Genomic DNA, 24656 nt, shown 5'->3' with positions numbered 1-24656 from the left:
TAGCTCTTATTAATAAGGTCGCGCAAGACGCGCCTATCTTAGTATTTTAGGGTATAGTAAGAGGTATTAACTTAGTAAATTAAATAGAGGTTCTTAACCCTAACCTTTAGATTATTAATAATATATTTCTTAAGCAAGCTCTTAAGATATATAGTAGAATAGACCTACTTTAAGTTTTTATAGGTTCCTAGGTGGCAGGTATACTTATCTATAGTAATAATATAGAAAAGACAATCTTAGTAGATATAGATATAGAAGTAGAAGTTGCAATTATCTCACCTAAGCTTATAGTAAGTACTAAATCTTTCTAAGTTATTGTTATTAATAGGGAGCCAAGATTAAGAGGTAGAAGTAATAGTAATAAGAGCTATATCTCTTCCCTCTTTTAAGGTAGAGTAGCTCTTACCTATAGGAGGGAGTATAGTTTAGGTTATAGATAATATAGTAGATAAGGTAGCAGTTAAAAATACTAAAAATAAGGTATAGAGTAAGATTATAACAATTACTAGATAAGGTAAAAAATTTTATTATCTTAGAATAACTACACTCTAGATAACTAACTTGCTAACAATAGGTGGATTTTTTTTTTTTAATGGGTGGATTTTATAACCAGGCACCTTTGAATAGGTGGATTTTGTATGTGTCCCAAAAACAAATGATACTCAGGCCGCAACCTCAATGTGCTCAGCTTGAACATCCGCCTTGGCCTGCTCGACCTTTTTGACATCAGGCACGACGCCAGGACCATCGAACAGCTCGGCAATTTCCTCCAGACTGTGGCCCTTGGTCTCGGGAAACAGGGCGAAGGTGACGGCCAGGAAGACGGCGAGCAGGCAGCAGTAGACGATGTAGTAGCGCCAGCCAATGTTGTCCATGCCGATGGGGTTGACAAAGGCCACGATGATGAGCGAGCCGTAGATGCTCAGCAGCTCGCACGTGATGCCCTTGGACCGCAGGCTGTAGGGGAACAGCTCGGTTGGGTAGGACCTGGAGACGAGAGGAGTCAGCGGGTGGGGTTCCTTGCGGGCCGCCAAGATTTGCTGGGGAAGGGGACGGCTACTCACATCAACAGGGGCGTGTACGCAATGTCGTAGTGGAAGTAGAAGATGAAGAGGCAGACGACGACGACGATGCCGGCCGGCTTGTTGCCCGTCTCAACATTCACCGCGCTGCACGCCGTCCACACGACGTACGAAATGAGCATGCCGATGCCCGACCAGATGAACAGCGGGCGACGACCGAGACGGTCGACGAGGAAGGCGGCAGAAAGGGCGGCGGCGAAGTTGAAAATCTGCGCGCGTCAGTGTTGGCAAATGATGGCCGAGGGCATTGAGCGGGACATGACTTACCTGCAGCAGCCCATTGATGAGGGTCTGGTCAAACGAATCGGTAATTCCAATGGTATCCAGCACGAGCGTCAAGTAGTAGCTGACAACGCCAATGCCGTTCCACTGCGCAAAGCAACCCAGGCAAACGGCAATGAGCAGCCTCTTCCTGTTGCCGGCGGTGGCCACCAGCGTGCCCCATCCCGTCGCGCTGGACGCCTGCTCCAGCCGGATGGTGTTGACAATCTCCGACACCTCGGTTTCGACGAGCGGGCTGTGAATGTCGCCGCCGGCGTGGAATCTGGTCAGCAAGTGCCGCGCCTCCTCGGTCTTCTCCTTGGCAATCAGCCAGCGAGGTGATTCTGGCAGCCACCAGACGAACACCAGCTGCAAGCACGGATACCCTGCTTGCATGATGGTCGGGATCCGCCAGCTCCAGTTGTTGCTGAACTCTTCGGTGCCAAACGTTGTCCAGCTCGCCAGTATTGCTCCCAGGTAGTACATGGTCCAGAAGGCACTGGTGTATTTGCCCCGATGCGTCGGGTATGCGAGCTCGGCGATGAGCAGCGGTGCAGGCTGGACGGCGAGCATGCCTGCGGCTCCCACTACGAGGCGCGAGACGATGAATTGTGCCAGTGTCGTGCTCGTTGCTTGGATGATGGTGGCGATGATGACGCCAATCAGACCACTAATTAGGACTGACTTGCGGCCGAAGCGATCGGATAGGACACCGACGAGAGGCAGGATCAAAACCGAGCCGATTGATTGCGCGGCGTTGACGGTTCCTAGAAGTGCCCCCTGAGGGTTGCCGAAGTAGTCTTTCCATTGTTGGAGGGATTGAAGACCGTTCATCAAAGAGCCTGGAGACTAAAGTCAGATGGAGATCTTCAAAGAGGACCAGTCAGCATACCATCGTATCCTGCCACTGCCGAGGAAAGAAGGGGGACAAGCAGAATCAAGTTGAGCTGCAAGAGATGAGGTATTTGGAACCAGTACTTGTCCGTCTGGGGCAGCACTTCCGCAAGGGTCGCGCCAACAATCTCTTCAGCCCTCATGATGGGTTTCTAAGCACGCAGAGAATCAGTACAAAATGCAATGCTCCAGAGTCCAGCACCTCGTCCTCCCCCAAGGGAACCATCGGAGATATAAGCCACCGTCCACGCCGCCAGCTACCCCTCCGAATCGTCATTCCACCACAACAGCAACCAGGATCCCCAAAACCGCAGCACCGGCGTGACCATGGCACCTTCAGGTACTTTCCAAGGCCCAGCGTCTATCCTGCAAGCCGACTGGCGAGCTGATCATGCCATCATGCCAAGGACAGCCCCCCGTGTGGAGCAAACATAACGCGGGCCGTCCGAATACGGCGACCCCAGATTCCGCTAACGGCGGGACTGGGGTAATGGCGCTCCCTTACCCCATGGGACGCGATCGTTTGCTCAGTGCGGTATTCCCGGCCCGGTGCACAACCCCAGGAGGTTTCAAGGCCGTGGCACACACCCGCGGCGGTTTGCATTACTGCTTTGGGGCTCCCGGCCGAAGTCATCCCGGTGCGTCGGGGTGATGATTGCCGAACCGCTTGACTTGCCCGTGGAATCCTGCTGGGTGGTGGAGAGTGGCTGCGTCAAGTTTGCCGGAGAAGCTTGGAATCAAGCTTTGGGTGATTGTCAGGAACCAGAGACTTGTCCTGCCGGTAAAGCTACCTCTCGTGCAGGTGCGTCGGCCAGGATAACGGGCGCGAGATCTCCTGACCTCGTACCTCGTATGTTGAGGATAGTATGGCTGCGGTTCTGGACTCTTTGTTCTATGGAGACGTCATAGTCGCTTGTGATTGTCGCTGAAGAGACTGCTCGGTCGAGGACCACATACTGTGGCCCCATTTCTGCTCCTGATTTCAAGATCTTATGACATCAGCTGGAATCATCGTTTGTGATGTTGATCGAAAATTCGCTTCATTCACAACACGCTCGCTTCAAAAAGGACAAACCCCTTACCCCTGACTACCCCTGAACACCTTGAATGACAACCTTAAAGACGCCCTCTTTGGCAGCCTTTACCAGCTCAAAAGCCTCCTCCGCCTCCTCAAACTTGAACCTGTTGGTGACAAGCTGCTTCACCTTTACCTTGCCGGACGCTACGAGATCGACAGCAGCAGGATAAACTCCTGTGGTGTACCGGATGGAACCCTTGATGTTCAGAGCACGAATGCATGCCGTCGTAATGGGGAAGAGAACATTCTGAGTTTGAGTTAGCAGTATACTGACAGGCCAATTTGAGAAGACGTACCTCCTTCCCCATTCCAGCCTGCACATAAGTGGCCCCCTTCTTCGCCGCATAAACGCCAGTCTGGATACAGGGCTCGGCACCGGTACACTCCAACACCACATCGGCTCCCTCTCCCAAGCCTGCGAGCTCTTTCAGCTTGGCCGCGGACAGCTCCGCCTTCTCGATTGGCTCCTTGCCCTCTGCCTCCACCTTGGGCGGTGCCAACGTCTCACTACCAGCAAACTGCTTTGCAAAATCCATACGCGCTTGGGACAAATCAACACCGATGACCTTTGCAGCGCCATATGCTTTGGCCACCGCCTGGCATAGCACACCAATGGGACCGCATCCAAAAACGAGGACCGACTTGCCTGCAACGTTGCCGGCCACCTTCATAATCTGCACAGCAACGGCGACAGGCTCGACTAGGGCAGCCTCTTCCAGATCAACATGGTCGGGCACCTTGTAGCAGTAGTCGCCGGCGACCGAATAGTACTTTTGCAGGGTGCCGTCCCACGGCGGCGTTGCGGCGAAGATGGTGTCGGCGCACAGGTTGTATGCGCCGTCGCGGCAGAAGTCACAGTGTCGGCAGGGCACTCCAGGCTCGATTGCGACCCGGTCGCCCGGCTTGAGGTGCTTGACTGCCGGTCCGGTGCTGACTACGACGCCGCTGGATTCGTGGCCGAGGATGATGGGCGAGGTGAGGACGAAGTCGCCGATGCGGCCGCGCTGCCAGTAGTGGACCTGGGGAGTGTCAGCGGACGTTTGGATTTTGTTTTTTGTCCGTCGTATATCGTCCTCTTTCGTGGATAGTGCTCGTGCCGGGTGGAAAGTCTTACATCACTGCCGCAGATTCCAGTATGCGCTACGTGAACGAGGACGTCGTGGGGAGAGCGGAATTCAGGGACTGGCCGGTCTTCAATCTTGACATCTTTGACAGCGCGAAGAACAAAGGCCGGATTCTGTCAATTGCATTAGCATCTGAGCTAGATGTGGAGTGTAGTCGCCTACCGGGCCCTGAACAGTCTGAGTAGCCATTGTGGTGTCAATTGCAAAATTGATGATACAGAACCAGAGGAACTGGCGTCAATGAGCAGAAGAAGAGGATCAAAACAAAAAGAATTCCTGACAGCCCCTCGTTCACCAGCCCAGCAGTTTTCTGAAGTCGTGAGTGCGTTCCGGATTACCTTCCTGGGCCAAGTGGGGCATGGTAGCGCAGCGGGGCAAGTGGCGCGAAGCGAAAGCGGGGGATCGTCAGTCGCCGTCACCTCCAACGACAGGTGGGGCATCCATCCATCCTCACTCACGACAGGTTTACCGGTTCGGCCAGCCTTCAGCCACGTCAGGACCTTCTTGTCGTCGTCATTGTTTACTTGCCTGATCTCCCCGCTGTCCAACCACTTTTTTTGGTCGTCCCCCACCAAATCAATCCAACTCCAACTACACCATCGTCACATTGCTCTCTCCCCTCACCTCTAGCTTCTTTCCATCACACATTCCCCTCTTCAATCGCTAAATATGGTTCTCGCTGAGCACCCCAACGCTGCCTCCCCTGTGCTCTCGCACTTCTCGCTCAAAGGCAAGGTCGCCGCCGTGACGGGCGGAGTGCGGGGCATTGGGCTCGCTGTGTCGACCGCGCTGGCCGAAGCCGGCGCGCACGTCGCCATCATCTACACGTCGAGCAAAAATGCAGACGAAGTGGCGGCCGATTTGGCACAGAAGACTGGTGTCCAAACCAAGGCGTACAAGTCTTCGGTGCAGGAGCGGGCCACCATCACGGCAACGCTGGAGCAAGTCGCCAAGGACTTTGGGCGGCTGGACATTGTCGTCGCCAATGCGGGCATTGCGGCGCACCAGCCAGCCGAAGAGGAGAGCGAGGAGTCTTGGTCCAAGATGATGGGCGTCAACCTCGATGGTGCCATGTGGACCGCGCAGGCGGCTGCCAACATCTTTAAAAAGGCAAAGGCGGCTGGGACGCTCGAGGGCGGTAGCGGCAGCATCATTTTTACCGGAAGCGTGTCGGCCCTTTTGGTCAATATTCCACAGAAGCAGGCTGCGTACAACGCGAGCAAGGCGGCTGTCGTTCACTTGTGCAAGAGCTTGAGCGTCGAGTGGGTTGACTTTGCTCGCGTCAACACCGTTAGCCCCGGCTTCATTGACACAGACAGTACGTCTTCGTTCATTTCGAAAGAAATCACTGAAAGCTGACCTGTCCTAGTGCTCACCGTCCACCCCGAAGAATGGCGCAAGCAATGGTTCGACATGATCCCTGGCCGGCGACTCTGCGATCCCAACGAGCTCAAGGGCGTAAGTAGTGGTCTTCCCCCACCAGGAATCCTGCTCTAATACTTTTCGCCAGGCGTATGTTTTCCTGGCTAGCAACGCCAGTACCTACATGACGGGCGCCAACTTGGTCATCGACGGCGGATACACCCTCCCTTAATGCTCTCCGTTTCCAAATTTGAATATATCCTTGCACATACAGAAATTACAGCATGCAATTGTCGTCGTTGGAATATTTGTTTCTCGGTCCTCTGATTGTTTCCGCAATGCTTTTGCTAATGATGGACGAATAATCTAAGAGGCACATCGAAGCGTGTCGATGAGCATGCAGACCAGGGCGACTTTACCCAAACTGGGGATGCCTTCTTAATACAGTGACCTGTATATTTCACACACCACAAGAGCAAGAAAAGTTGAAAAATCAGGCCATCGACAATTTCTTCAGTGTTGGAATTCGAATATTATCGCATATTTCACCCACTAACCGTAGCCTATTGGATTTGAATCGTCATCGACAAGGCATCACGATGGTTTTGTTTCCATAGCAAGCTTCCGAGTCCTCGATGATTCGGTCGACTCGTTCAACTTCAACACGGTAAACACTTGAAAGAGGATTGAAAGAAGTGGAAGTATTCCCCTGTTTGCGCGCTCTGCTGACTGTCTCGCCGATTTTCTTCTCATGGATTCCAGCCCATACGGCAGATGCTTTGTCCTAGTCCTACGCATATATGCGTCTACAATGCCTTCTCAATCAATCAAATCTGATTCACCCAACTCTTGATCCATTAGAAATCAAGAAACAAGCTACTTCACAGCCGTCTGCTCTATCAAGCAGACAACATATATATACAGTGGATTCCAACGTCGGAGTAGCGCTCGCGCAGTCCTTAAGCGCCGAAAATTCACTTGCACTTCTGGCACGTTCCGTTGGAGCACGCAACCTCCGAAGTCAGGCAAACATGCAATTCAGCGTGCTTCTACCGTTTTACTGCTGCACATGTTACAGACCAGCCGCAAGTCAGCTTCGTCTGCCACTGGCTTGAAGTACTACCATCAAAATCCTCGTCTTGAACGCAGCACTTTCATGCGATTATAATGTTTTCAGCCAGTCGGTCTGGGAATGCAAGACTCGCCAATCTTGTCTCTTTGTGCACCAAAATTTCATTTGAGTGGTAAAAGTTCTCGGTGCACCTCCATCGTCGCATCGGTGCACTAACAATGCGTAGTACAAGTTCCCGTTGCGCCTTCGATGGGACTTGTCTATCAAAGTCACGGAAAACAATTCTGCTAGGTCAAGAAGCTTCCATGGCTCCATCCCATGCCTTTGCGGAGATGTTGCACAAACTCCAGACCGAGAAGACAATCAGGCATTGTCCTTTTTACAAAGATGGCCGTATATAAACAATCCCTCAGAAACAATGCTGGATTGGGGCCCACGAATTGCTTTAAATTCGCAAGTACCCCCTATATACTTTGATGGAGCAAAAGTCCTTCTTCATTTCGACAAGAACCATGGAGAATAACGCAGCCAACAACGTTCGCCGTCAGCGATCCAGGACTCCCCGTCCTCGCGGTTTCCTTCCGGGCCGCGAGTGGAGTGTACTCAACTACAATGTTCTCAACACCATGGGTCCCCCGTCCGATTCCCCAGCCAACCCTTATGTTAGGGGTGCTGTTCTTGCTCACATTGCTGAGAAGGAGGCCGAAGCTAAGAAGAAGGCGGGCATCAAGGCAGAGAAGCAGGCGCTTGCCAAGGAGCGCACTCGCCAGTCAAAGGAACGCTACCGTGCGCGCAAGGCGGCGGAGCGTGCAGCTGCTGAGAAAGCTGCCAACGGCGAGGCCTCTGAGCCACTTGAGGAGGAAGAGCGTGGTCGGTCTGCTACTCGCGCCGCCCAGCGTATCAAAGGCATTGACTCCTCCAAGTCTCGTTCTCTTGAGCGAGGCGCCTCCAGCAAGCGCGAGACGGACCTCTCGAAGGCCTTCCGCGCCGAGCTCAAGAACGTTGATGACGTTGCTGCTTTCTACGGCGACCTTTCTGACGTCTCGGATGAGGAGCTTGCAATCTTCGACATGGAAATCGAGTAAGCTGGGAGCAGTCAAGTGCCGTGGACCAGTAGTGTGATCACCAGAGTCCATGGCAGTCGTAGGTGAGTTTTCCCCCTTTGCATCAACAGTTGACAGAGAGTATCAGGTTTTCAGCGCGGTAGATCTGTATCAGACTGCATAGTATGCGCGTAGTGCTAGCCCCCATCTACCTCCTTTGTTTCCACATCAGATATTGGTTCGGTATTAGTAGCGCAGCATTCAGGTTTCGTTGTATCCTGGTGCATCTGCTTGTTAGATTTTCCCTTTTGCACTCCCCATCCCCAAGGAAAATGGACTGTCGGATGTGGCCTGTAGGTTAGGATTAAGAATGTGACTTTTCCCCTTTACATTTCATACAATCTTCTCACGTTGATTACAGAACGTCCGGTCCATCGCAATGACTATGCGTGGTGGTGTCGTTTGATCTTTGGCTACTTGCGCGGCCGTTTTGCCGTGGAAGGCTTCTTTCAGCATCGTTTTGGCTGAATCAGTCGGGCTTTGTCCTGTTGACTGAGCAGGGACCTCTTACTGCGTGCTTTGATCCATCCCCGACACCATCAAAGCCGCATTGTTCTCAAACAGCGAACAATGTCAAAACGACGAGCCCTACAACCGCCTACAAAGACGAAACCCCTCCCCGATGATCAGCCTCAAAAAACACACCATGAGCATCCAACGAAGAAAGTCAATTTTCGTCTATCTCATCCGCCTCTTGACGTTCGCACGTCCTCGAGGCTTCCTCAAAGACCGGGACTTGAGCGTACTCAACTACTCGGTCGAGACGACGGTTCGCGGCAACAGTCGCCTTCCTCTTCAGGGTGGCCCCCCGCGTGCGAAGCAGATTGTCCTGAAGCATATTGGACTGAAGGCGGCGGAGGACTTTGCCAGGCGCTGTCGTTTTACGGATAGTTTCGCTGCGCGGAGGCGTCATGCCCTTGGATATTTGCTTGCGAAGTAGGGGTTGGGGTCTGTGACATGGAGTCAAAGCCTTTCGAGTCTAACGCCAGCGAGTGGTGAGATGAAAAACTCCTTGGGTGTTGTAACATTTGAAGGAAACGTCTGAACTGGCAGACGAGAGAGCGCTTTTGCGGAACTGTAAGTCTGCTTCCCTTTCAGGAGAGTGCGCATTGTCTCTTGCTTTTCAGCTGGAAGACAAATCCAAGAGATTTTCCAGAATCACTGACCTCTATATTTGTCCCTGAAGACCTCGGACTGTTTTGCGCCTATGAATGCTAGCACTGCGCAAGTTCTTTGCTGACAGTCAGATTACCCGACGACTTTTGACACGTCTGAGTGTTAAAACTCCACGCAGCCTCCGCCAGAGCGCGTTGCCATGACGTCACGTCTGTTTACACGTAGGCCGCAGGTGATTGTTTGTATAAATACTTAGCTCCCCCCGCGCCCCCATTCTGATCAACACCGACCCCCAACTGCTCTGCTGAAGCCTGCATCCTCGCACGACATCAATCCTATCTTGCGACAATATCTCCGCTTCGCCTTCCGCAGAGCCAGTCAATCCTCATAGCAGCGTCCAAATACAAATCATTCAAACAACTCACCAATCGATTCATCAGAATCTCGGTGCATCATCTTGCCGATCCAGATGCTGCCTCGTGTTTTCGTGCCCTGCGGACTCAGTCGTAAGCGCACTTTGTGAAGTCTTTGAGTTTCGAATCATGATGTTCATTCAGGGTGCAGATCATGTCGAGACCAACCATTCCATCCCCGGTCTCCCCATACTCCGCCAACCGTCAAAGTGGCGTCACTCTGAGCACGACTGATTCGTCCCTCGGCTCTTCTACAAAGCGTCATACCAGCGCTCTCTTGCACTTTCCTACCAGCTCTCCTGCCGACGCTCCTGTCCGATCTCCTACCAAATTTGCCATCAACTCTCCTACTGGCTCTGCTTCAATGCTCGTCACGACTCCTCCCAGGAGCTTTCCCACGGACTTCCACGCGCGCTCTCCCAAGACTCCTCCCACAAGCATTCCAACAGACTCTTGCGCAAGCTCCACTACAACCTGTAGTGCCTTTGTCATCTCCCGCGCATCCACTCGCCGATCTGTTGAGGGTCGACTAGTCAAGGCAACAAAAGACAGGGAGCAACTACGCTGGGAACGACCGATCGACATTCACAGCGATGGTCGCTTCATGAGCGCTCTCAGAGCTATGCAAACTCCTGACCATCAACCCATCGTCTCGAGGCGTCGTACCAATGTCAATACCAACACCACAACCGAGTCGGCGCACCATTGTTCCATCACACCCTCGACGCCAGAGAAGACCTCGCCCTCACCAGTGAAGAGACGCCCGCGCCGTAGACTGCAGCGTTCCCAGGCCTTCATGATCGACAGGTCTCCTTCTCCTTCTGGAAGAGTCTGTGAGATTGAGACGAATCACGAGCCAGAGCAAGATGAGCTGTGTGCGCTCTTCAAGAGCAAATGCGGCGGCATTGACGAGGATTGAGTGTGCAATCCAAACTCGAAAAGTGACAATGTAAGTCACGGCGCAGATTTTACTCAAGTTTATGCCATGAGCTGATGACGACAGTTCTTTTAGAACGTCACTTTTTGACAATTAAAGCAAATTTCCGGCTTTCCTGGCATTTGGAATGAAGCACTTGCTTTGAGGGACAGGGACTTTATGGAAAAGAATCATTTCAGAGGGGAAAGTTTTAAGAAGCTATGGCTTCGCGGGGTCGGGGTCATCGGAACAGGAAACATGGAATAGTAAGTCAATCAACAGGAGACCACAGACTTTATTTGCGAACTTCGAGACTAACAATCTTCTAGTGCAAAGGAAATGGGCGCCCGGCATCCAGTCAAGGGTGAATATCATCGGAGGGAGAAAGACGGTTTCCGTGGCTATCACAAAAGGGCGAAAATCTGCATTCTTCTTTGCTTAGAAATACTTTCACGTCATCAAGACAATTGCTACCTCTGAGTTTGGCGTTTCCTGATTTTTACTATTGATCTGACAGTTCTGCTTCCATCCTGGTACCGAAATATCAAAAGAAGCAAGTGGTCAACTACAAATCGCGGGAAATGACCATCGGAAGATGCAATGGAAGTAACTGTGTCCGAAGACTTTTAACACCTCTAAGTGTTAACACTCGCAGCCTCCACTAGAGCGCATTGCCATGACGTCACGTCTGTTTACACGTAGGCTGGAGGTGATTGTTTATATATATAGCTGGCTTCTTCCCCCGCGCCCCTGTTCTGAACAACACACCAACCATCCACTGCTCTACTGCACCATCTGCATCTCTGATCCGAGCTGTCAACAACTTCAATCTCCGCAATTTCGAATCATCAAACGCAGCGAGTAACTCCCTCAGTCTACCGCTACATCTACAGTCGTCAATCCACAACGCTCGACCTCGAAGTAGCCTACGACAATCCATCACCATCCAACCCTTGCGTTGTATCATCAACAACCCATCAAAATATCAATCCATTCAATAGAACTTCTCAACATCTTGACTTGCTACAATCAGTCGTGAGATCTTCTCTCGATGATGCGTGATCTCACGGTGCTCATCTTCCACAGGCCATGCCCGGACTGAAGGTTTCGCAACCAGTCTCCCCGCATACGACGTGCTCTGCCAATGGCAGCTCCTCAAGCAATGTCGCCTTCTCCATCGACCATGCTCCGTGCGGTGTCAACGACATGTCTTGCTCGACCATCTCCCAGGAGCCAGTCGCATCTCCAATCAACAGCATCACATGTACTACCAACAGCGTTACTGGCTCGAACATCTCTCCAAACAATGACCCATCCTCCATCAAAATCGCCTGCACCGCTGTCAACAATTCTTGCTCGACTATCTCTTCAGCCAATGTCGCTTCCCCTATCAACACCACCTGCACCACCAGCGAAGGCTCTTACTCGGCTATCCCTTCAAAATATGTCCCATTACCCACGACTAACACCGACTGTTCTCCCAACGACGGCTCCTGCTCGACCGGAAGCTCGCCTCTTGGAAATGAGCCAAAAGTCCCGCTTGCTGCGGAGATCACCACACAGCGCAAGAAGCAGGCAAACCAGCCATGGAGAATCGATATCCACAAAGATGCTCGCTTCATGAGCTCCCTCCGGGCCATTCATGCCGACAAGGGCGGCCTGGTCGTGCCGACTCGCCGTACGAAGGTCGACACCAAGATCATCGCCGAACCACAGGACAATCACTCTACTGGATCCCAGAACCCAAGCAAGAACTCTTCTCCGACAGCGAGGGGACGAGGCCGCCGCAAGCTGCAGCGCTCCCACGCTTTCATCATCGATCGGTCACCCTCTCCTTCGGGACGGGTCTGCGAGCTTGACCCGGACTGCGACCCGAACGAAGATGAACTGTGCGAGCTTTTTGCCAGCACATGTGGTGGATTTGGTCCGGAATGAGGTGGAAAAGGTGCCTCAGCGGACACAAGGGCTGCTGTAAGTGACCATAGGGGACTGTGGGCTATTTCCGTGTTGATACCGCAAGCTGACTAGCATAATCAGGGCAGACAAAGATCAAAAACGCTTTCAAAAATAAAGGACTATCTTGAGCTCATGTGGTACCAAGGATCCATCGTGGATAGAGGAACCGGTTGAGCACATGCGGTGCCATAGATGGAGGAAAGGTTGCAGGAATTTCGGTAATGTCCGCAACAGGAAATCGGGCATGGTAAGTTGAAGCGACTCTGGTCGACAGACCGCAATCGCGAAGTCCTTCAGCTGACGTCCTCTCAGGAAACCGCAAATTGTCAATGAGTCAGGCAAGGAAAGCTATGCGGAGGCACGAAATTATTTCAGTGTCCATCAGTCAAGAACAAGCAAGCCTTAAAGTTCTATATCGTTTTCAATCCTGATTGATTAAAATGTGATGAGACGAATGGGTTTGTAGGCTGGCAATCCAGGCTTGTCTACAATACAGACAGCAACCAGACGAGGACGAGCCATGTGCACTCTTTCAAGATACTTGCGGCAGCTTTGGAAAGGATTGAAGGAGATCATGGAAGTGTCTGGGACAGAACAAGGCAAAAGGTGAGCAGAAATCGCCCGCCGCGGAAGCCTTTCAAGTTGAAGCAACTAGCTAACGGGCTAAATTCCAGCAGATGGTGGCCGACATCGCTTTTTATGATCGAAGAAAACCATGACCCTTGTTTCCGGTGCTTTTCGGGGAGGGGCTACGATTGGGGGAGGAACTCTGATTCTTGGATTCAGGGGCTACGTAATAGGGAAATGACAATGGTAAGTTCGACACGAGATACTACGTTTTCTGGAATTGGCAGCTAACACCACACTCAGGGAACTGTCAGACATATACATCATCAAGCCAAAGAAAGGGCTTAGTGGAGAGGCAGTCATGAATACGGGAAGCAAAAATTGGTCTGGGGCGGTTATTGTCTTACACAAAGCTTGCGGATTCTTTAACACAACGGGCGCAAGATGAACTCATCTTCTTGCGCATTCATGAGCTCAAGTTTTTGGCTTCTTTGCTGTCAGCTTTTTGTGCGCAGATCATTGTACTTGGGATGGAAAGTGCTAAGTGATGTTGTGCATCCATTGTACCAAAAAGCGCATGGGAAGCTTAAGTGTGCTTTATCAATCCTGTCTTGCAAACTGAGTGGTTCAATTGGCTCAAGCACGTCGAAAGCTACAAATTTTGCTGCCTGTTTTGGTGTCCATGCGCAACCGCTCGCAGGCGATTTGCTTCTTCGCGAAACGAGAATCGCGTAAGTTCTTTGCTAAAAGTCAGAGTACCTGACAACTTTTAACATATCTGGGTGTTAACACTCGCAGCCTCCACTAGATAGCGTTGCCATGACGTCACGTCTATTTACAGGCTGGAGGTGATTGTGTACATATAGCTGGCTCCCCCCACGCCCCCATTCTGAACAACACACCGACCCTCCACTGCTCTGCGAGACCATCCAAATCCACACACAATCCCCTTGGTCAGCGACTATCTCGTCTGTCCGTCGCTCCGTCGCCAGCAGAGTCAGTGGTAAGTTTTCCACTGCATCCATAGTTATAAAACCATGGAGCTCATCCTCGACGCAGTCTCAGAACACATCATTCTTGCAATCCTCCCACTGTGACATCTCTTTCTCAAACAATATCAATCTCGTCCAGTGCTATCTCTATTGCTTCGTGCTCAACGAATCAGCCGTAGGTGTTTGCCTGCATCACCAGGCTTTGAATTTGGCGCTCATTCACGATGCAGACCATGGCACAGCGATCAGCTTCCTCTTATCCTACCTCCACAAGCGCCATTTCCCCTCAAAATCGCGATTCACTGAGCACGTCCAACATCTCTATCTATCATCCCACCTCCCACGTCAAAGACTTGCGTTCGTCCACATACCAAGCTCTGGAAAGCGAGCCAGAGAGCCCGAGCTCCCAGAAGACATTCAAGCAGCACATCCAGAGGCTGCCGCGTCCAGCATGGGGAATCAACATTCACGACGACCCTCGATTCATGAGTGCGCTTCGCGAAATCCACAACTCTGACAACAACATACCTACTGTCCCAAGGCGCCGCACCAATGCAAACACTATTCTCGAGAAGAAGCACGAGCACACCAACGCAGCTCCGACTGCAAGCCACATGAGCGTCCTGCGCACAATCCACAGTCCTGTCTCCGACAAAGCTGTTTTCCTCAGACACCATGCGAATGCAAACGTCAGCCCCAAGCAGAAGCACGAGTACATCACCGCATCTTCGACTTCAAGCAACACCAGCGCCTTCGGCCCAACCCACAACGCAGACTTCAACAAACCTACTGTCTCAAGATATCGTACGATTGCAACTACCACTCCCGAGAAGAAGCACGAACACACTACCGTAGCTTCAACTCCGAGCAACACGAGTACATTCCTCACGATCCCCACTTCTGACTCGAACAAACTTGCTGTCCCAAGACGCCGTGCGGATGCCAACACCAGCCACCCGCAGAAGCACCAGTGCATCGATGCAACTTCAACTCCGAGCAAGGGCTCTCTCTCAGCCGGCAAAAGACAGCCACGTCGCAAGCTACAGCGCACGCACGCATTCATGATTGACCGATCGCCCTCTCCTTCCGGAAGGGTCCTTGAGATCGACACGGGCTCTGAACCGGGAGAAGATGAGCTGTGCGCTCTCTTCAAGAACACATGTGGTCAATTTGAGGAGGAATAGTGAGGTGGTGGATGCTTGGGAACAGTTGAAAATGGAAGTCAGATTTTGGGATTAAGGGCCACGGATTCTCCAACGTGATTCCGACATGGCGGACGGGAGTTCAATACTACGAAATCACTTTTGATGCCCAAAGACAAAATACTGGGCCGGAGATATTGACGACGAAGGATTCAGGGGTCTCGGTGGAATACGAGAGGGTAATTCTGATTGGTAAGTTTGAGTGGGCAAATTTGGTTCATGTTCATGTCCAGCTAACTTTTTTCAAAGGGAACAATAAACCAAAATCAAGGCCATCGATCAAAGGGCAAGGATACTTGGAGAAACGATGTACTTGCATTCATTCATAAGAAGGATCAAAATCACATTTCTCTTCTGTTCTGCAAATTTTCTCTGTCTCTACAGCAACTTTTCTTGCAACCATCACAGTCTAGACGTTGAACTATTCATTGCTCTTGTTCAAGCTTGAATCTATGGAATGTTTGAGATTTGAACAAGGCATAGACAGTCCTCCCGTAATCAAAAGATGACGGGCAATGATACACTTTCACTGGAAACTAAGGCAATGATACACTTTCACTGGAAACTAAGATGAAAGTGTTCTCATGACAGCCCGCAGTATTCATTTGATTATTTCATTTCGTTGCTAGGCAAAGCTTCTGCTCTCAGGTATACATACAGCAATGTTTGGCGCCGACGCGCAAGCGCTTGCACGCGCTTTACTTCTAAATGGCGCAAGAACAATCCGCCTCTCTACTAATATTTATAGCCGCACATGAGTGCAGGGAGAACTCTTGTTGAAAGATTACTTTACTGGGACAGCCAACATTTTCGTCCTCAACTACAAATCTGAAAAATGACACCTCCAATAGAAAGCCTCAACAATTTATACCGTTTTCAATTCATTCACGATCGTGACTGATTAAAATGTGACGAGATGAATGGGTTTGTAGGTTGGCAATCGAGGTTTGTATACAATACAGACAGTACCCCTTAATCACTTGCATCTTTGGAGCATCCAAAACCTCGCCGCTTTGGGAAAATTACTTTTGTCCTATTTTGTCAATCCAGAAGCTTGCATTTCCTAGTAATACTTTGTTTTTTGAAACCATTTGTGCTTTGAACTAGACCAAGTATTCACGCAGGATGTGTGTTTGGTGTTTACAAACAGTCAGAGTACTCGACGACTTTTAACACCTCTGAGTGTTAAAACTCCGAGCAGCCTCCACCATCGTTGCCATGACGTCACGTCTGTTTACATGTAGGCCGAAGGTAATTGTTTGTATAAATACCTGGCTTCCCCGCGCCACCAATTTGAACAACACACCGACCCTCAACTCCTCTCTGAGCTATCCAAGACCTCGCACAACGCTCTTTGCGTCCTCCGACGTTTGCTTCGTGCGCAGCGAATTGGTTGTCAGTATCCTGCCACATCATGCGCCGGAAATATGTGATGCTCATACTCATCGCAGCCTCAAACAATCCACCACACCTCTAACTCTTCTGCTGTACCAAACAAATTCATACAGCTTTGGTCTCATCCAGTGACCCTCTCTACCTTCTAGCGTACTCGGCATAATCCATCGTATGGTTTCTTCTCGTCCAAAGACGTGATATCTTGATGTTCATATTCAGTGCAGATCATGGAGCAGCCCAGAGTCTTTCCTCGCGAAGTCTCCTCGCGTGAAAATATCCATGACAACATCATGCCCACCACGCGCGCCACATTCATCGAGCAGCCCGGAGCTTCATCTGGCCATCTCGTCCCGCGTACAACCCGCAATGGCAGCATCGTTCCTACGTGCATTGCATCTACGGAGCAGCTTGAATCCTCTCCTCGCCACTATCGCTCGCGCACAATCATCACCGGCGGAATCATTCCCACCACGCGCACTGCATCTAAGAAACAGCTCGAGGCCACGCCTTGCCACGGTGATCCGCGTTCAACATTCGGCGGCAGCATCATTCCAACCACGCACACCGCACCTGCGGAACATCCCAGAATCTCGTCTGGTCAACTTGTCTCGCGCACAACTCTCACTGCGTCTACGAAGCAGCCAACAGCCTCGTCTTGCTATTTCGTCTCCCACACTGGTCTCGGAGGCAGCAACATTCCTGCCCCTGGCAGTGTCAACTATAAAATCACTTCTCTTGAGAAGTCTTCTCAACATGGAATCGAGAATCTGTCCAACAAGGAGAACATTCCACACCACCCCAAGCCGGAGACACAATACAAACCAGAGATCAACATTCACAGAGACGGCCGCTTCATGAGCGCTCTTCGAGCCATTCACTCTGACAAAGGCGAACCGAAATGTCGCACCAAGTCCGAAGTCACCACCTCTACCAAGTCTCCGAGTACACAGAAGAACTCGCCTGTGGCAGCCAGAAGGCGTCCACACCGCAAGCTCCAGCGCTCACAGGCATTCATGATCGATAGGTCGCCGTCTCCGACCGGAAGGATATGCGAGGTCGACACAGAACGCGACCCACGGGATGATGAGCTTTGTGCTCTTTTCCAGAACTCATGCGGCGGCTTTGAGAATGACGAATGACGAATGATCAATACGGAGTCTCGATCAATCGGATGAATACAAAACGCGGCGATCAGGACCGAACTCTGCTAGACCAACAGAAAGGCCCTTCACAGGCGAATTTCAGTATCCTGTCGATGGTTCAAGGAATACCTAAGCTCTCCACACATTGCATTCGGAATGGAACTCTGAAGTTGGGAATTTGATACAGAACATTCAAAGGAGGCAGTCAGGAGGGAGCATTTAGAAGGAAACATCCTCGGGGAACAATTCAGGAGGACACATTCACGGGCAACATCCAGGGACAAATTTTCAGGGTCGCTTGCGGAGAGAACATTCGAAGAAGACCTTCTGAGGGGACATTGGAACAAGTGACATGAGCGGTTAAGTGCTGGCGGCGAGGAATAACCAGTACTTCCTAGTCATTTAAAGCTAACCTCGCGTCAGGAGAACTTCAACATGAATGGGCCACAACATCAAGGAGAATGAAGCACAGAGGAACCAATGTGCGGGCTATTCGTTATTTGAAAAGCTTCTCAACTCATGAAATAGCGAAGTGAAAGTCAGACTGAATTGATGGTTTGGCAGGTCATTGATACAACTCGTCTTTCTTGTTTGTCGCTTGTGTTTTCATGTTTTGAGACTGAAATGGGTTGAAACACTCAAGGATACAGGGCGAATGACATAAGACATTTCCCCTGAAGCTATAAAATCCTTCATAAATACTTTCAAAAAGCTTGAGCATAATGTTTGCAATCTTAGCTATGAAGATTCGATTTGCCTTGACTTTCACCTGAGCTACGCATCAGCGTATGCGTTTGGTGCTTGCGTTGGTGACACCACGCGCAAGCGCTTGCACACGCTTTGCTTCTTCTTGACGCGAGAACAATCTACCTCAACTTTCTTTATAATGCAAAGCGCGCAAGGGCGCCCAGAACTTTTAGGACACCTTACCATTCATTGAACAACTGGGCTTCCAGAACGGCCAACATCTTTCAGAGATGGCACCTCCACCCCCGAAATTCGTACCGCGGCCAGAGAAAAGTCCCCTCGACAAGCCAGATGACGAACCAGAAGTCGTTTACGGTCCAGAGACGTACATCAATGACGTCTACAGGAAGCGCCATGGCGGACGACCCCATCCTTCCGAAGCCAACCAGCTCCGCGCAGGGGACATCTTCAGACAGCACCTGGAACATGGCCCACTACCGACACCGAATTTCAAGTTCCACGAGCAGGAAGAGCGTTCACGCAGCGATTCTCCAGAGTTGAAGATATCAAAACAGCGCTCGCGCTCGCCGAGGGACGCACCGGCCGAGGAAAGCGAGCGTGAGGCCTGGGACAGTACGAGGAAAATTGCGACTCGAAAGCTGAAAATGTCCTTGTTGGGCAGCTCAAAGAGTGGCGGCCGCCGTTCAAGTGCGTCATACAATCATGGAAAGAACGGTGCGTCCGCATCGTCTCAGAAGGGCAGGAACGAGGCCGAAAAGGAGCCCCCTGAATCTGGCAAAGAGTTTCGGCGCAATGACAGTACGCGTCGCAAGGCTGTCCACGAGGACGAGATACCGGAATCAATCTCCAAGACTGTCGACAACGTCTTCGCTGCGGCCGAGTTGCAGCTTGCAGGCAGTCGTTCGCCGACGCCGCCGCCGCCTGCAGATGACCCGGAACCAAACACGGGCACGACCAAGCCGAAAGATGTCTCGACTTCGTCCAGTGCCTCGCCGGAAACTAAATAATGCTGACGGTATCCAACATGGATTTCTGTCGTCGGTGCGTTCCCAAACTGGAGAAGTACTTTGGATTCAGGGGCCACATCGACCAGGCTCTGCCCAGCCTTTCACTGGTTCATCGGCGAGTGCGTTGGGGTCAGAGAAATGCGTGAAGTGTGCGTTCGAGTCTTTGCTAATTTGTAGTCAGATGATGTATTTTTGAGCCCCAAGTCTGAAGACGTTCTTCGTTGGCCTGGTGCTCGTTTCCCCTCCAGTGGCTTCGATACGAGAGGCTGAAGGTTTTCCCGGGGTACCAGGACAAGTTGCAGGCAAACGCAGAATCTGGGTATATCAAAGTATCAGTGTGATTTGGCTTCGTTCTTTCTTTCTATGTGGTGGTGCAATGGTAATGATAGCTTCTTGAAAAGTCCCTCTTTCCGAAAACACAAAGTGGATAGAAGTTCTCTTGAATTCGCGTAGTTTCGTCTTTTGCATTCCAGATATGAGCACACCGTCAGTGAAATTACTGGAGTTGGAAAGGCGAAGAAGGCGAAGTTTCCCTGTCGAATCGGTGAATTTTGTAAGTGAAGCAGGGGGTTCACGCCACGGGGTATCGCAAGTTTGGTACGTGGAACGCAACATGGAATATCGACAGGGTGGCATGCAGAGGGGCAAGATATCGTTCCCGGCCGCCGGCAAGTCCAGTGCTTGGTTAGGCTGCGTGGTTGCGGGCAGGTGCACCATCGCACCTTCCCTCGGTGTCGCAGTCCATCACAACAACTCGCTTTTTTGTCGCTCCAGGTCCAGAACATCACCACATTTTCCCTCCAGCACGCGATTTGACATACACCTCGATATGAAGCCACCACAAATCGGCACTTGTACGACCAAAGAGGAGGCCAAAGGTCCGAACATGCCTTCTCTGGGTCCAGTCGTCCAGTACGGTCCGCACACCTACATCGACCAAGTCTATCGCGCACGCCATGGTGGTCGCAGCCCACCCTCCCAATCCGTTGGCATCGAAGAAGACGTTCTGCGGCCTGTAGACATACTGAAAGCTCGTGCGGCATTCCCGCCCATGACGAGTCCGTCAGACAACCAGAAAGAAGAAGCCAACATCGGCGATTTCGTCAAACTCGAGATGCCAAAGCATCGACTCCGGCTTCGTTCAAACGCACTTTCCGAGGAGAGCGCACCAGGTTCAAAAGCCTCATTCTCCGATAGCACGACCGATTCTTCTGCCTCAAAGACCAGGTCTCAATTCCGTCGCAGCTACGCTTTCAAGATCCCTTCCGCAGATGAGTCTGGCCCCACCGCGACGCCCCGTCTGAAAACAGAGGGTGGCTCCGTCTACCACAACATGACTTCTGGAGACGAAGTCACGGAAAGCAACAAGGGCAAGGATGTCCCTGGCGGCCTGGAATTCAGGGGAAAAGTCCTGGCACAAGTTGCCCAGGAGGCCTTCGCAGCTCTGCAGAGAAAGACGCCAGCAGCATCACTGATGCACCCTTGCTTCAGTCCAGCTCTCCGGAGCTCAGCATGAAATAGTCAGCTCTACCTGGACATAAACGAAGACAAAGAACGTATACCTGATGAGTTGCAAGCACGCAAGGCGTCATGGGATTGTGGCTATCGAATCAGGAGGCGAGAAGAAGGCACTCAAGAGGTAAATCTGATACTCATGGGATCTGGATAGGGGTAGGAAACTAGGAATGGGTTTAATAATAAGTACATCTCTTCATGCAATCCCACTCAAAAGAGGAGTCATTTTGGTGGGCAATATTGATAACCGTTCTAACACTGTCTACGCGCAATCCACCCCACAATCTGTCAAGTGCTCTCCACGGATGCGCATATCCACAGGGAAAATCAGCAATAAAGAACCTTGACAGCTCTATGAACCTCCAACTTCTCAAGCAGCGCCGCAAACTCCCACCAAACTCTCCCACCGGGTTGCCGCCATCTTCTCTCCATATTTATATATCCCAAATTCCAGTCCACCTTCATCTGGCGCTGGCGTGTGTCGCATGGGTACGTCTTGGTGGCGTGCTGGTCGGGGAGGTGGAGAGGTTAACACCTGATCTGTCTTCTGGAGCACGTCATAACCATGAGTTCGATCTGCGTCAGGTCCGATCTTTTTTTTTTTTTTTTTTCCCTTTCTCATTCTTTGGCAAGCCACTTACTCTGCACAGCAGCAACTTCCACTTGCACACAATCATCGCCTACGATTACATCACACATTCGTTTTGCCGGCCTTCGAAGACACCCACAACGCCTCGACACCACCGTCACTGCCTGCTCTTCAGAGCAAGGACAATCTCGACCCATACGCCAGTGAGGACAAGATCAAGCCTGAGCTTATCATCTCAGGCCGCACTGCAGAGAAGCAGTCAGCTGTGCCAGGCCCCAAAGACCACGATAATGGAAACGAGGAGACTGTAAAGCACAGACTCCTCTACCAATCAGCTACAAGCAATCGTCATACGTCTTGAAAGTCCATAACTTGTCATGGCGGCAAAGTCAATCTTCACTGACACCGAGGTCGTATACCATGTCAGCCACAACAGAATATCAGCACGTGTTCCTGATCTATTGGTATTCCAACGGGCTGGAGCACCATTGCAAAGAAGTGAGCAGCAAAAGACAGAAGATCTAGGAATGATGACAGGAAGGAGGTTTTTTTGGGCGGCACAATCGAAATGACGCTGGTAAAGAAGAAAGGGAGGATAAAATTACTGCCAATTGTCGCTGGTCACCTAGATGTTCAAAGACTGCTCGTTCAAGACGTCATCAAATTAGAAACCAGACGCTCGTCATGGAGTGCAACTTGGACACTTTGAATGGACGGCTTCAAATCTCGAGCCGCATGAAGACTCTTGAGACAGTCACAATGCCTGCATAAATAGAATGCTTGACTATCCTGATAATGATGGCTCGCATAAGGCAGCGAGGAGATGCAAGTCCTGATGGCTCTTGGGTTTAGCCAAGACACTTCAACGCATGAATTAGGAGAAAGAGAGCGGTGTTGGACATGTCGTCAAACCGGTAGACTAGTAGATACCTTACGATTAAGACATGAGTCGCAGCTTTGTGAAGTTTCCGGCGCACGAATGCATCAACAAGAGAAGCTCTGATGTTTCAAAGCGTCGTACTTGTGCGATGGACGTCGCTTCGTCGCCGACCAATCCAGAGTATTCTATGACTTGTGAGCTTTCTCTCTCATCTTTTTGATTGGTGTCTTGAATGCCGAAGGCTTCAAAGAGCTTGCTGTGGGTACTTTCACCTTGCTTTGTTCGCCTCTTCGATTTTTGGTAGCCTCAAAACCGAACATGACATTGTCAAAGTACAAATCCAGCAGCCAGGACAAATCCAAAAAGCCACATGAACTTTTCAGGAGGTGATTACGGTGGACTTGTGGACTTTGGGAAGGCCGGTCAGCCAGTGTTGTCGCAGACTCGGGCAAAGAGGAAGGTGCACTTGCCTTCGTCGCCCGTCAACAAAATCGCGCCATGTTTGCTCACAGTCAACGCGCCGGTCATTGATATCGCGCCTCCCGCCAAATCAATCTCCGTTTCTTAGGCATCATCCCACCAACACAACAAAATCTTGGTAAGTTTCTGTTTGAGCTCTGTCTGCCCCATACGTTGTCTCATAAGCACCGCAGGAAACAAACAAAAATCGGCATTCCACCGCCCCGCCTGTCACTGGAAACTTTGCGAGCGAGAGACCTACTTCCATCAACGAAACTCAACATCGCGCCCGTCCCTATGCTATCTCAGGCCATTCCTCGACCTACGCTACTCTCCGCGGGGCCAACCCATTGGCTGCTGTCTCACAGAAGTAGCAACCCATCGTCCAGCCTGGCGTTCCACCTCCGCACTTGTACACAAAGCCAGACAACCCTCGCCCGAGATCTTCGGGTACCGACTCCAGCGTCAGCCTGGGAGTTTCTCGGGTGAAACCCGCAAAGACATTATTCCGGCTACGGTGGATCTCATGGTCGGCTCTTGGGGACTGGAGCTGTTTACAAATGCACAACCGGCGATGGTTCTTTGCCAAGTCCCATGCTTGGATCCAACGCTCGAGGTGTCAATGGCGACTTCGGTGCGGTAAAAGTTGAACAGGAAGTCGATAAATGTCACGGTCGTATCGGATCCAACCCGGTACCTCTGCCGGGTCAAGGTCAGTGCAATAGGGATCGATGTCTGCAGCAATCTGTCTACTTTTCACCTCAGTAAAGACGCAGGATGGCACAAATCGCACAGTACATTCTGACAAATGAGGGACATGTGATTTGTGCTGTGAGGACCACGACGACCGAATGGACGCTCCTGCATTGTTCTTCTACAAACGCAGTATATATCGGCAATTTCCAGGAAACAATGCCGAGATGGCTTGCACGAATCGCTTTAAATTATTGATGTCTCCATATTATACTTCAGCTCATCAAGACACTTTCCTCACAAGCACGACCACAATGAGCAACAGAACTCCCTCCAGCAACACTCCGCGCCAGCGATCCAGGACACCTCGCCCTCGTGGCTTCATCAAGGGCCGCGAGTGGAGCGTCTTGAATTACAACGTCCTGAACACAATGAATCCCTCAGTCGGTTCTCAGGCCAACCAGCACGTTAGGGATGCTGTCCTCCAACACATCGCTCAAAAACAGGCTGAGGCCAAACAGAAGGCAGCCTTGAAGGCTGAGAGGCAGGCAATCGCTAGAGAGTCTGTCCGCAAAGCCAAAGAGCTCCTTCGTACAGACAAGGCAGCGGCGTTGCAGGCCAAGGAGAAACATCGTGTCGCCAGGGAGGCGGCGTTGCGTCGTGTCGCCGAGGTAAAGGCAAGGAAAGCAAAGGAAGCAGAGGCCTCAGAGCCCGTTCAGGAGGAGAAGGAGGAGGAACAACGCGGCAGACCCGTCACTCGCAATGTCTGAACTGAAGATTGAGTAAGTTCAGGTGTGGAGTGGCTATGGACCAGATAGTGTGATCACCAGTGTCCATGGGTCAATTGCCCCCTTCATATCCACATCGTACAAGGAAGCGCCCCCTTTTCACATACACATCTCCTAAGAGGCATTGTTTCGGCATCCTAATTCAGTATTTACCATCGTTATTCGTAGTCTTCACGCACAGGCGCTGGTTAGTTTCCCCTTTTCCCAATCCTACAGGACTGTCCAATAGTAGGCTAGCATTCAGAATATCAGTTTCTTCGCTCCTTAATTTGCGCCCACATACAAGCGATCTTCCCGATGTGAATCCAAGTGAACGGAGTTAACCCAAAGTGTTATTTGTGA

General features: G+C 51.2%; 11 protein-coding genes across 11 annotated transcripts; 9 read left to right on the top strand and 2 right to left on the bottom strand.

Moving 5' to 3' along the window:
• Positions 1-579: 579 nt before the first annotated feature.
• Positions 580-2380, bottom strand: BKA78DRAFT_337837 (general substrate transporter; the record flags this gene model as incomplete). Its single annotated transcript, XM_066890254.1, has 4 exons — positions 580-987; positions 1065-1291; positions 1350-2185; positions 2236-2380. The coding sequence occupies 4 exons, from the start codon at positions 2378-2380 to the stop codon at positions 663-665; spliced, it is 1533 nt and encodes a 510-aa protein (XP_066741934.1). The 3' UTR covers positions 580-662.
• Positions 2381-3325: 945 nt separating this feature from the next.
• Positions 3326-4628, bottom strand: BKA78DRAFT_373676 (D-xylulose reductase A; the record flags this gene model as incomplete). Its single annotated transcript, XM_066892773.1, has 4 exons — positions 3326-3562; positions 3612-4334; positions 4430-4552; positions 4602-4628. 4 exons carry the CDS (start codon positions 4626-4628, stop codon positions 3326-3328), a joined length of 1110 nt encoding a protein of 369 aa, XP_066741933.1.
• Positions 4629-5108: 480 nt separating this feature from the next.
• Positions 5109-6033, top strand: BKA78DRAFT_254309 (uncharacterized protein; the record flags this gene model as incomplete). The annotated part of the gene is made up of 3 exons (XM_066884892.1): positions 5109-5757; positions 5809-5897; positions 5950-6033. The coding sequence occupies 3 exons, from the start codon at positions 5109-5111 to the stop codon at positions 6031-6033; spliced, it is 822 nt and encodes a 273-aa protein (XP_066741932.1).
• A 1352-nt stretch (positions 6034-7385) lies between these two features.
• BKA78DRAFT_297730 (uncharacterized protein) lies at positions 7386-7958 on the top strand (the record flags this gene model as incomplete). The annotated part of the gene is made up of 1 exon (XM_066886809.1): positions 7386-7958. One exon carries the CDS (start codon positions 7386-7388, stop codon positions 7956-7958), a length of 573 nt encoding a protein of 190 aa, XP_066741931.1.
• Positions 7959-9659: 1701 nt separating this feature from the next.
• BKA78DRAFT_354910 (uncharacterized protein) lies at positions 9660-10424 on the top strand (the record flags this gene model as incomplete). Its single annotated transcript, XM_066891811.1, has 1 exon — positions 9660-10424. One exon carries the CDS (start codon positions 9660-9662, stop codon positions 10422-10424), a length of 765 nt encoding a protein of 254 aa, XP_066741930.1.
• A 1086-nt stretch (positions 10425-11510) lies between these two features.
• On the top strand, positions 11511-12356 carry BKA78DRAFT_354909 (uncharacterized protein; the record flags this gene model as incomplete). The annotated part of the gene is made up of 1 exon (XM_066891810.1): positions 11511-12356. One exon carries the CDS (start codon positions 11511-11513, stop codon positions 12354-12356), a length of 846 nt encoding a protein of 281 aa, XP_066741929.1.
• Positions 12357-14160: 1804 nt separating this feature from the next.
• BKA78DRAFT_297727 (uncharacterized protein) lies at positions 14161-15120 on the top strand (the record flags this gene model as incomplete). The annotated part of the gene is made up of 1 exon (XM_066886808.1): positions 14161-15120. The coding sequence occupies one exon, from the start codon at positions 14161-14163 to the stop codon at positions 15118-15120; it is 960 nt and encodes a 319-aa protein (XP_066741928.1).
• A 1640-nt stretch (positions 15121-16760) lies between these two features.
• Positions 16761-17672, top strand: BKA78DRAFT_297726 (uncharacterized protein; the record flags this gene model as incomplete). Its single annotated transcript, XM_066886807.1, has 1 exon — positions 16761-17672. The coding sequence occupies one exon, from the start codon at positions 16761-16763 to the stop codon at positions 17670-17672; it is 912 nt and encodes a 303-aa protein (XP_066741927.1).
• A 980-nt stretch (positions 17673-18652) lies between these two features.
• BKA78DRAFT_354906 (uncharacterized protein) lies at positions 18653-19390 on the top strand (the record flags this gene model as incomplete). Its single annotated transcript, XM_066891809.1, has 1 exon — positions 18653-19390. One exon carries the CDS (start codon positions 18653-18655, stop codon positions 19388-19390), a length of 738 nt encoding a protein of 245 aa, XP_066741926.1.
• A 613-nt stretch (positions 19391-20003) lies between these two features.
• BKA78DRAFT_297724 (uncharacterized protein) lies at positions 20004-20906 on the top strand (the record flags this gene model as incomplete). Its single annotated transcript, XM_066886806.1, has 1 exon — positions 20004-20906. One exon carries the CDS (start codon positions 20004-20006, stop codon positions 20904-20906), a length of 903 nt encoding a protein of 300 aa, XP_066741925.1.
• Positions 20907-23840: 2934 nt separating this feature from the next.
• Positions 23841-24296, top strand: BKA78DRAFT_297723 (uncharacterized protein; the record flags this gene model as incomplete). Its single annotated transcript, XM_066886805.1, has 1 exon — positions 23841-24296. One exon carries the CDS (start codon positions 23841-23843, stop codon positions 24294-24296), a length of 456 nt encoding a protein of 151 aa, XP_066741924.1.
• Between the last annotated feature and the right edge of the window lie 360 nt (positions 24297-24656).

This window comes from Phyllosticta capitalensis (genome assembly GCF_038381095.1).
Source record: "Phyllosticta capitalensis strain CBS 128856 chromosome Unknown BKA78scaffold_8, whole genome shotgun sequence".
Lineage (NCBI taxonomy): Eukaryota > Fungi > Ascomycota > Dothideomycetes > Botryosphaeriales > Phyllostictaceae > Phyllosticta > Phyllosticta capitalensis.
This window is presented reverse-complemented; position numbering and strand designations above follow the sequence as displayed.